Genomic DNA, 12,350 nt, shown 5'->3' with positions numbered 1-12,350 from the left:
TAATTAACTATGTCTGATTTAAATGTGATATGGTTGAGCTACTAAAAACCATGCATCAAAAGATATACCTTTCTCTCCCTTCTTTTCGAGACCGTGTGATCTGATTAATTTCCAATGCTGTGAGCTTCTTTGCCACACGATACTGCCAGGTATAAAATGCTTCTTTCGAAGCTGCTATCACATGGGTTTTGGTCATTGCAACAAATAATGGTACTATTAAAAAGAGCATTAAGACAATTAAGTTAGTTACATAGACACACAGAATGTTTGTGCTACAAAGGAATTGAGTGAGCACTGCGTTCAACCCCATATGTCAGACAATATACCTCACACACAGTCTCTGAAATCAAAAAAGAATCAAAGGCTTGTGGAACTATACAAAAACATTACATCAAAATGGATCAAAGATCTAAATGTAAGAGCTAAAACTACAGAAGTCCGAGGAGACAAAAAAATTAGGAATAATCTTTGTGATGGTGGATAAGACAAGAGTTCCTTAGACATGACACTAAAAGCACAAGCAATGAATTAAAAAGGAGATAAACTGGACTTCATCAAATTAAAAACATTAGTGCTTCAAAAGACTTTTTTTCAAGATGTTATTTATTTGAGACAGAGAAAGATAGTAAGAGAAAGCATGAGCAATGGGAAAGGGAGAAGCAGGGTCCCTGCTGAGAAGGAAACCCAACAGGGGGCTCAATTCCAGAGCCCTGAGATCATGACCTGAACAGAAGGCAGATGCTTAACTGAGCCACCCAAGCACCCCAACATTTGTGCTTCAAAGGACACCACCAAAAAGGGAAAAGATAACCCACAGAAGAAAATATGTATAAATCGTGTTTGTGATAAGAAATTGTTTCTAGACTATGTAAAGAGCACTTACAATTCAATAATAAAAAGATAAATAGCCCTATTTAAAAATGGGCAAAAAAAAAAAAAAGGAGCAAGATGGCAGAGGAGAAGACCTAATTTTGTCTGATCCCAGGAATTCAGCTAGATAGTTATCAAACTACTCTGAACACCTACAAACTCAACAGGAGATCAAAGAAAAGGATAGCAGCAATTCTATGAAGAAAAGCGACACTTTCTGGAAAGGAGGAAGTGCAGAGAAGTGAATCTGAGGGGATATTCCAGAAGTTAGACCGCCGGGGGAAGAAGCTTCCATTAGCTGGCTCCAGGCAAGTGAGAGAGCAGCGGAGCATGAAATCAGAACTTTTAGAAGTCTGCTCTGTGGAGGGACATCACTCCAGCGGCTAAGCGGGGGGTGGAGTCCTCGCTGGGACAGTGTGATCTCAGGACCCTTGGAGGTCACAGAAAGACTGGGGGTGTCTGAGTGTGATAGAGCTCCCCGGTATTGGAGCAGGAAAGCTGGCTGCAAAGATGAAGCCAAGGGGTGGGCTCTCAGCTACGGGTTGCCATAAACCATGATCCAAGGCATAGGCCACTGCTCTTTGAGCAGGGACCCCACAAGTGGCAGATCTGGAGAGACCCCTCCTTTCCTCCACCAGGAAGAACAGTGCGGGAGCGCACTGCAGGAATCTGCTGGGTTTGGACACTCCAAACAGGGCCGTGCGCCAGAGATAGAAACGCTCAGTCATAGCCCAAGTGAGCACAAGTGTGGCCAGAGACCAGGGAGATGGGAGGGATTGACTGCTTTTCTCTGAAGGCACACTGAGGAGTGGGCCCTGAGCTCTCAGCTCCTACAGGCCGGATATTGGGAGGCCACCATCCTCATAACCCTCCTCCAAAGCAGATTACTTAGCATGGCCCTGACTAGAGTGGTACAATTCGCCTCAGGCAGACATTTGAGAATCACGGCAACGGGCCCCTCCCCCAGAAGATCAGCAAGAACATCCAGCCAAGACCAAGATTACTGATCAATGAGAACATCAAAACTCCAGCACTAGGGACATACAGCACATGGCTTTTTTCCCCTGACACTTCAGTCTTCCAAAGTTAAATTTTTTAAATTTTCTTTATTTTTTTCTTTTTAATTTTTTTTAATTTATCGTCTTACCTATTTTAACCATCTTAACACCTTTTTTGAAATCTTAATTTTCATTTTTATACTCATATTCTATCCCTTCATTGTACTTAATCTCATTTTTTGTATATATATGTTTCTCTTTCTTTAAAATTTTGGGATACAGTTTCTTCTAACAGACCAAAATATACCCTAAATCTAGTGTATGGCATTGTGCTAGTCTCCTGCGTGATCATATTCTCTCTCTCTTTTTTTTAAATGTTTTTTCCTTTCTTTTTTGAACCAACTTCTTGTCAATTTCTTTTTTAGAATCTTTTAATTTTCATCTTCACAGTCACATTCCATCCATTCATTGTGTTTACCCTTATGTGTGTGTGTGTGTGTGTGTGTGTGTGTGTGTATGTGTATATATGTTTCTCTTTCTTTAAAATTTTAGGAGGCAGTTTCTTCTAACAGATCAAAATATACCCAAAATCAAGTATGTGGCTCTGTTCTATTCACCAACCTGATCATACATTTTTTTCTTCCTTTCTTTTCCCCCTGGTTTTGAGTCTCTTCGATTTGTTTAGTGTATATTTTTCTGGGGTTGTTGTTACCCTTTTAGAATTTTGTTCTCTCATTCACCTATTCTTCTCTGGACAAAATGACAAAGTGGAAAAACTCACCTCAAAAAAAAGAACAAGAGGCAGTACCAACTACTAGGGACCTAATCAATTGGGACATAAATAAGATGTCTGAACTAGAGTTCAGAATGATGATTATAAAAATGCTAGCTGGGCTTGAAAAATGCATAGAAGATACTAGAGAATCCCTTTCTGGAGAAATAAAAGAACTAAAATCTCACCAAGTTGAAATCAAAAAAGCTAGTAATGAGGTACAATAAAAAATGGAGGCTCTTACTGCTAGGACAAATGAGGCAGAAGAGAGAACTAGGGATATAGAAGACCAAATGATGGAGAATAAAGAACCTGAGAAAAACAGAGATAAACAACTATTGGATCACAAGGGGAGAATTCAAGAGATAAGTGATACTGTAAGATGAAACAGTATTAGAATAACTGGGATCCCTTTATGGACATTGGGGAAAGTATGTGCTATGGTGAGTGCTGTGAAGTGTAAACCTGGCAATTCACAGACCTGTACCCCTGGGGCTAATAATAAATTTTATGTTAAAAAAAAAGAAGAGTAATTGGGATCCCACAAAAGGGGTGGGGGAACAGAAGGTATATTGGACCAAATTCCCCTTAATTTGGGGAAGAAAAAATGCATCAAAATCCCGGAGGCACAGAGAACCCCCCTCAAAAACAATAAAAATAGGTCAACACCCCGTCATCTAATTGTGAACCTAACAAGTCTCAAAGACAAAGAGAAAATCCTGAAAGCAGCTGGAGACAAGAAGTCTGTAACCTAAAACAGTAGAAATATTAGACTGACAGCAGATCTGTCCACAGAGAACTGGCAGACCAGAAAGAACTGGGATGATATAGTCAGAGCACTAAATGAGAAAAATATGCAGCCAAGAATACTATACTCAGCTAGGCTGCCATTGAAAATAGAAAGAGAGATAAAAAGCTTCCAGGACAAACAAATACTGAAAGAATTCACAAACACCAAACCATCTCTATAGGAAATATTGAAAGGGGTCCTCTAAGCAAAGAGAGAGCCTAAAAGTAACATAGACCAAAAAGGAACAGAGACAATACACAGTAACAGTCACCTTATAGGTAATATAATGACAATAAATTCTTATCGTTCAGTAGTTAGCCTGAGTGTAAATGGGCTAAATGCCCAATCAAAAGACAAAGGGTATCAGAATGGATTAAAAAAACAAGACCCATCAATATGCTGTTTGCAAGAGACTCATTTTAGACCCAAAGACACCTCCAGATTTAAGGTGAGGGGGTGGAAAACAATTTACCATGCTAATGGACACCCAAAGAAAGATGGGGTGGCAAACCCTGTATCAGATAAATTAGATTGTAAGCCAAAGACTATAATAAGAGATGAGGAAGGGCAATATATCATACTTAAAGGGTCTGTACAACAAGAAGATCTAACGGTTTTAAATATCTATGCCCCTAACATGGGAGCAACCAATTATATAAGCCAATTAATAACAAAATCAAAGAAACACATTGACAATAATACAATAATAGTAGGGGACTTTAACACCCCCCCCATGAAGTGTACAGACCATCTCAGCAAAAGATCAACAAGGAAATAAAGGTTTCAAATGACAAACTGGACTAGATGGATATCACAGATATATTCAGAACATTCCACCCCAAAGCAACAGAATACACATTCCTCTCTAATGCACGTGGAACAATCTCCAGAATAGATCACATCCTGGGTCACAAATCAGGTTTCAACCAGTACCAAAAGATTGGGATCATTCCTGCATATCTTCAGACCACAAAGTTTTGAAACTAGAACTCAACCACAAGAGGAAAGTTGGAAAGAACTCAAATACATGGAGGCTAAAGAGCATCTTACCAAGAATGAATGGGTCAATCAGGAAATTAAAGAAGAATTTTAAAAATTCATGGGAACAAATGAAAATGAAAACACAACTGTTCAAAATCTTTGGGATGCATCAAAGCCGCTCCTAAGAGAAAAGTATATAGGAATACAAGCCTTTCTCAAGAAACAAGAAAGGTCTCAAATATGCAACCTAACCCTACCTAAAAGAGCTGGAAAAAAACAGCAAATAAAGCCTAAACCCAGCAGAAGAAGAGAAATAATAAAGATAAAAGCAGAAATCAATGAAATAGAAACCAAAAGAACAAAAGAACAGGTCAACGAAACCAGGATCTGGTTCTTTGAAAGAATTAGTAACGGTGCCTGGGTGGCTCAGTGGGTTAAAGCCTCTGCCTTTGGCTCAGTTCATGGTCCCAGGCTCCTGGGATGGAGCCCCACATCAGGCTCTCTGCTCAGCAGGGAGCCTGCTTCCTCTCCTCTCTCTCTCTCTCTCTCTCTCTCTCTCTCTGCCTGCCTCTCTGCCTACTTGTGATCTCTGTCAAATAAATAAATAAAATCTTAAGAAAAAAAATATTGATAAACCCCTGGCCAGACTTACCAAAAAGGAAAGAGAAAGGACCCAAATTAATAAAATCATGACTGAAAGAGGAGAAATCACAACCAACACCCAAGAAATACAAACAATTATAAGAACATATTATGAGCAACTATACGCTAGCAAATTAGACATCTAGAAGAAATGGATGCATTCCTAGAGACTATAAACTACCAAAACTGAACCAGGAAGAAATAGAAAATCTGGCAGACCCATAACCAATAAGGAAATTGAAGCAGTAATCAAAAATCTCCCAACAAACAAGAGCCCAGGCCCAGATGGTTTCCCAGAGAAATTCTACCAAACATTGAAAGAAGAATTAATACCTATTCTCCTGAAACTGTTACAAAAAATAGAAATGGAAGGAAAACTTCCAAACTCATATTATGAGGCTGAAACCAGAAAAAGACCCCATCAAAAAGGAGAATTACAGATCAATACCCCTGATGAACATGGATGCAAAAACTCTCACCAAAATACTAGCCAATAGTATCCAAGAGTACACTGAAAGGATTATTCACTATGACCAAGTGGGATGTATTCCTGGGTTGCAAGGCTGGTTGAACATCCACAAATCAGTGTGATATAATACATTAACAAAAGAAAGAACAAGAACCATATGATACTCTCAACAGATGCTGAAAAAGCAATTGACAAAGTACAGCATCCTTTCTTGATCAAAACTTTCTTGATCACAGTGTAGGGACAGAGGGTACATATCTCAGTATCATAAAGGCAATCTATGAAAAACCCACAGTGAATATCATTTTCAATGGGGAAAAACTGAGAGCTCTTCCCCTAAGGTCAGGAACATGGCAGGGATGTCCACTATCACCACTGCTATTCAACATAGTACTAGAAATAGTAGCCTCAGCAATCAGACAACAAAAAGAAATAAAAGGCATCCAAATCAGCAAGGCAAAGAAGTCAAGAAGGCAAAGAACTCACTCTTTGCAAATGATATAATACTTTCTGTGGAAAACCCAAAAGACTGCACTATAAAACTACTAGAACTCATACAGGAATTCAGTAAAGTGTCAGCATATAAAATCAATGCACAGAAATCAGTTATACTTCTATACACCAACAACAAGACAGAAGAAAGAGAAATTAAGGAGTCGATCCCATTTACAGTTGCACCCAAAACCATAAGATACCTAGGAATAAATCTAACCAAAGAGGCAAAGAATCTGTACTCAGAAAACTATAAAGCATTCATGAAAGAAATTGAGGAAAACACAAAGAAACGGAAAAACATTCCATGCTCATGGATTGGAACAACAAATATTGTGAAAATATCTATGCCACCTAGAGCAATCTACACATTTAATGCAATCCCTATCAAAATACCATCAACTTTTTTCAAAGAAATGGGACAAATAATCCTAAAATCTATATGGAACCAGAAAAGACCCTGAATAGCCAAAGGTATGTTGAAAAAGAAAATCAAAGCTGGCGGCATCACAATTCCAGACCTCAAGCTCTACAAAGCTGTAATCATCAAAACAATATGGTACTGGCACAAAAACAAGAGACATAGATCAATGGAACAGAACAGAGAGCCCATAAATGGACTCTCAAATCTATGGTCAACTAAGTTACTTCAACAAAGCAGGAAAGAAAAGTCCAATGGAAAAAAGTCTCTTCAACAAATGGTGTTGGGAAAATTGGACAGCCACATGCAGAAGAATAAAACTGGACCATTTCCTTACACCACACACAAAAAGAGACTCAAAATGGGTGAAAGACCTCAATGTGAGACAGGAATCCATCAAAATCCTTGAGGAGAACACAGGCAGCAATCTTTTCGACCTCAGCCACAGCAACTTCTTCCTAGAAACATCACCAAAGGCAAGGGAAGCAAAGACAAAATGAAGGACAAAATGGCAAGGGAAGCAAGGACAAAAATGAACTATTGGGACTTCATCAAGACAAAAAGCTTTTGCACAGCAAAGCAAACAGTCAACAAAACCAAAAGACAACTGACAGAATGGGAAAAGATATTTGCAAATGACATTTCAGATAAAGAGCTAATATCCAAAATCTATAAAGAACTTATCAAACTCAACATCCAAAGAACAAAGAATTCAATCAAGAAATGGGCCAAAGGGGCGCCTGGGCCAAAGGGTGGCTCAGTGGATTAAAACCTCTGCCCTCGGCTCAAATCCCAGGGTCCTGGGATCGAGCCCCGCATCAGGCTCTCGGCTCCGTGGGGAGCCTGCTTCCTCTTCTCTCTATGCCTGCCTCTCTGCCTACTTGTGATTTGTCTGTCAAATAAATAAATAAAATCTTTAAAAACAAAAACAAAACAAACAAAAAAACACAGTTATCCTTAAAAAAAAAAAATGGGCCAAAGACATGAACAGACATTTCTCTAAGACGACATCCAAATGAAGACTCTCTCTAAGAAGACTTCCAAATGAAGAAGTGCTCAACATCACTGGGCATCAGGGAAATACAAATCAAAACCACAATGAGATACCACCTCACACCAGTCAGAATGGCTAAAATTGACAAGTCAGGAAAGGACAGATGCTGGCAAGGATGCAGAGAAAGGGGAACCCTCCTCCACTGTTGGTGGGAATGCAAGCTGGTGCAGCCACACTGGAAAACAGCATGAAGGTTCCTCAAAAAGGTGAAAATAGAGCTACCCTATGAACCAGCAATCGCACTACTGGCTGTTTACCCTAAAGATACAAATGTAGTGATCCAAAGGGGCACATGCACCCGAATGTTTATAGCAGTAATGTCCACAATAGCCAAACTATAGAGCCTAGATGTCCAACCACAGATGAATGGGTAAAGAAAATGTAGTATATATACAATGGAATATTATGCAGCCATCAAAAAAAATTGCCATTTGCAATGACATGGATGGAACTAGAGGGTATTATCCTAAGGGAAATAAGTCAATCAGAGAAAGACAATTATCATACGATCTCACTGATATGAAGAATTTAAGAAACAAGACAGAGGATGATAGGGGAAGGGAGGGGAAAATGAAACAAGACGAAACCAGAGAGGGAGACAAACCATAAGAGACTCTTAATCTCAGGAAATAAACTGAGGGATGCCAGAAGGGAGGTATGTGGGAGGGGTGGGGTGGCTGGGTGATGGACATTGGGGAAGGTATGTGCTATGGTGAGTGCTGTGAATTGGGTAAGACTGATGAATCACAGACCTGTACCCCTGCAACAAATAATACATTCTACGTTAATAAAAAAATAAAAACAGTAACAATTTTTTAAAATGGGCAAAAAATCTGAACAGATATTTCTCCAATGAAGATATACAAACAGCCAGCAAGCAAAGGAAAAGATGTTCAACAGCACTAGCCATCAAGCAAACGCAAATCAAAACCACAATGAGATACTACTCTCCTGTTTTAATAGCTAGAATCAAAAGGCTAGACATTAATGAGTATTGCCAAGAATGTACAGAAATGGTAGGAAAATAAAGTGGTGCACCCACTTTCAAAAATAGTTTGGCAATTTTTCTAAATGTTAAATACAGAGTTATTACCACATGCCCCAACAAGTCCACTCCTAGGTACATAACCAAGAGAAATGAAAACACATGTCCACGCAAAAGTTCACACATAAATATTCAGAACAGGGGCACCTGGGTGGCTCAGTGGGTTAAGCCGCTGCCTTCGGCTCAGGTCATGATCTCGCGTCCCGGGATCGAGTCCCGCATCAGGCTCTCTGCTCAGCAGGGAGCCTGCTTCCTCCTCTCTCTCTCTCTGCCTGCCTCTCTGCCTACTTGTGATCTCTCTCTGTCAAATAAATAAATAAAATCTTTAAAAAAAAAAAAATGTTCAGAACAGCATTGTTTTGAATAGCCAAAAGGTAGAAATAGCCCAAATGTCCATCACTGATGAACAGAGAAATCAAATCCCACTCCCTCCTCCTGTCCCCACTACTATTACTGCTTGGTTTGGGCCTGTATCCTTCCCTCTGATCTCACGTCTTATATTTCCTCATTAATTTAGAAAAGAAAATTCTCTGAAGTCCCTTCCTAATTTTGAAAAATATTCTCCTAAACATATAACATTTTTTTCATCTGTTCTGTTTTTCTTTTAAGATTTTATTTATTTATTTGACAGAGAGAGAGAGAGCGCACAAGCAGGGAGCATGGAAGGCAGAGGGAGTGGGAGAAGCAGGCTCACCACTGAGCAAAGAGCCCTAAACAGGGCTTGATCCCAGGACCCTGTGATCATGACCTGAGCTGAAGGCAGACACTTAACCAAATGAACCACCCAGGCGCCCCTTTCTGTTCTGTTTCTTAAAAAACATTTAATTAAGCTCCTACTGTGTACCCTTTTTTTTTTTTTCCAAAAGATTTTATTTATTTGACAGAGAGAGATTACATAAGCAGAGAAGAAGGGGGAGGGGGGCCGGAGCAGGTTCCCTGCTGAGCAAAGAGCCTGATACAGGGCTGGATCCCAGGATCCTGATATTAAGACCTGAGCTGAAAGCAGAGGCCTAACCCAGTAAGCCACACAGGCGCCCCCTACTGCGTGCCCTTTGATGACACAGTCTTACGAAGACTATCTTAAAAACTTAAAAATGGAGGAATAAATAAGTAAAATAACTTGCCCATGGTCATAAAACAAACTAAACACCATAATAAAACTAAGCTTGCACACACAAAATATATTAAAACAACAACAAAAAAATCCTTCATAAAGATCAGTTTCATATCTATTTTCTAAACTCATGAATGATTACAATAGGGTAAAACTTATGTGTTATTAAATACGAAGCAAAGTATTCATATGGCCAGAATAAAGGACTGGTGTTAATAGCTATCATTTCTGGAGCTCTTGCCACAGTCCAAGTAGATATTTAAGGCAGTAAGAGACTTAGAAAGTGGACAAAGAATTAGAAACCAGCTAATGGTAAAATCTTAATTGAGTAGATTATCAACTTTGAGTTTCAAATTCAAGAATTTTTACATGCTAAGTAATTCAGTATAGTTGAATCATACTAAAAAAAAATTTGTTTTCATTATAATTGTCAAGATTTTTCTATTCAAAACAGATACTATTGTTGAACTCTAGAGGGAGCCAGAAGCCTTTCCTACAGGGGACAAGGGGTTGAAAAGCAGTCCTGGAGAAGGGTAGCAAAGACCTGGGGATTGCAGAGTGGGATGAACTTGCACGCCAGGCCCAGGCTTTGCTCAGCTTTCTCTGACCCCCGCTCTCCACTAAATCCTAACACATTTGTTAAATGTTTAGTAATTTCTACCACAGACACTCTAATGCCAAAAATTATGCCCTCAGTATGGTATGAAGGAAGATCACAAACTTTTACCTTAAACTATTTTCTAATACAATTTTTCTTAAGTATATAAAATTATTCCTCTATCCACTGTTTAACTACAACTAAATTATATTCATGTTCCTTTCTCTTTTTTTAAGATTTTTTTTATTTAGGGCGCCTGGGTGGCTCAGTGGGTTAAGCCGCTGCCTTCGGCTCAGGTCATGATCTCGGGGTCCTGGGATCGAGTCCCGCATCGGGCTCTCTGCTCGGCAGGGAGCCTGCTTCCTCCTCTCTCTCTCTCTGCCTGCCTCTCTGCCTACTTGTGATCTCTCTCTGTCAAATAAATAAAAATTTTAAAAAAAAAAAAAGATTTTTTTTATTTATTTGAGAGAGGTAGTAACAGAGATAGCAAGAAAAAGCACAAGTGGGAAGGAGAGGGAGAAGCAGGCTCCCGATGAGCAGCGAGCCCGACATGCGGCTCAATCCCAGGACCCTGGGACCATGACCTGAGCTGAAGGCAGGCACTTAACCTACTGAGCCACCCAGGAATCCGGTTCCTTTTTGATACATCCTAAATAATCACAATAACTAATCGTTAGCCTGATTAATTCAAAAGTAAAATGTTAATGGTTCCATGAAAGAGTCAGACTTTGAGATACAAGCAACAGGTACTTGCTTAACTCTGTGGCCTTAGATAAATCACTTATTCTCTCTGAACCTCAGTTTACTCACTGCAACTGAAGATGATAATACCAAGCTTATATAGTTGTTTGAAGATTAAAAAAGATAGTAAACATAAAGCACAGTACAGTGCCTGGAATAGAATAAAAGCTTAATAATCACTTCAAAGCCAGTACTGATTGAATTTTATATATATATATAATTAATATATATATTCACATTCATATATGTTCATATATAAATATATATAAATATTTATATATGATATTATTTGTATATAATATATATTTATATCTATATAAATAGATATTTAAATATTTATATATAGTTGATATATTTATATTTAAATATATATTTGAATGTATACATTTTTATATATAATATATTTTATATATATAAATATATATACCAGTATATATTATAATATACTAATTATAATTGCTAGCTATATACAATATATAATTATGTTAATATATAACAAGCATACTCCATAGTATCTATTCTCACTCACACAACTACTCCATGAGATAGGCATTATTATCTGCAGGTAGCAGATGAAGACACAGAAATATGGAGGGATTACATAACTTGCTGAAGCACACAGCTGGGAAATGGGAGAAGGTGGGACACAAGCCCTGTTAATCTGTCTCCAGAAGCCATGTCCTTAAACACTATGCCATACTGCTTCTCATTAAGGGTTAATAAGAATTAGATGTGGTTACTATTATTGTCTTTACCTTTGTTACCTATATAGGTTTTTATAATAAAATCACATACAAACCCACGGATCAGTACAAAAAACAAATACAAATGTACCTGAAACATACATTCTTTTGAACCAGCAGGTAGTAATTTCAGCAAACTCATATGGGTAGATAATCCTATCTACAAAAATTGTGCTAGATTTTCATTAAAAGATCTACCCGATCCAGGTGGATTTGTTCTTAGTTTCCTAGAACTAAACCTCCAGGAAAAAGAATCCAAATTTTAACAGAACATTTTAGAAAAAGAACACAACCAGGATAAAAGCACTCCATGTCCTTCTCAACTATTCATCATCTGGGGAAAAAAATTTCAAATATCTAAAATGTTGGGGGAAAAAATTTTAAGAAAACGACAATCTCTTCAACAAATGGTGTTGGGAGAATTGGACAGCCACATGCAGAAGAATGAAACTGGAACACTCTTTTAAAACCATACACAAAAGTAAACCCAAAATGAATGAAAGACCTAAATGTGAGACAGGAATCCATCAAAATCCTAAGGAGAACACAGGCACCTCTTTGACATCAGCCAGAGCAACTCCTTCCTAGACATGTCTCCAAAGGCAAGAGAAACAAAAGCA

The 12,350-nt window shown here is 38.4% G+C and overlaps 1 protein-coding gene across 4 annotated transcripts in view; it reads right to left on the bottom strand.

The window, feature by feature from the left end:
• WDR35 (WD repeat domain 35) overlaps positions 1-12,350 on the bottom strand; it is a 64,778-nt gene that overhangs the window by 25,513 nt on the left and 26,915 nt on the right. For all 4 annotated transcript variants that reach the window (XM_032353231.1, XM_032353230.1, XM_032353228.1 and 1 more), the window contains one exon: positions 69-213. In XM_032353231.1, the coding sequence (XP_032209122.1) occupies positions 69-213 (145 nt within the window). The remainder of the gene's footprint in view (positions 1-68; positions 214-12,350) is intronic.

The sequence above is a fragment of the Mustela erminea genome, chromosome 7, assembly GCF_009829155.1.
Source record: "Mustela erminea isolate mMusErm1 chromosome 7, mMusErm1.Pri, whole genome shotgun sequence".
Classification (NCBI taxonomy): domain Eukaryota; kingdom Metazoa; phylum Chordata; class Mammalia; order Carnivora; family Mustelidae; genus Mustela; species Mustela erminea.
This window is presented reverse-complemented; position numbering and strand designations above follow the sequence as displayed.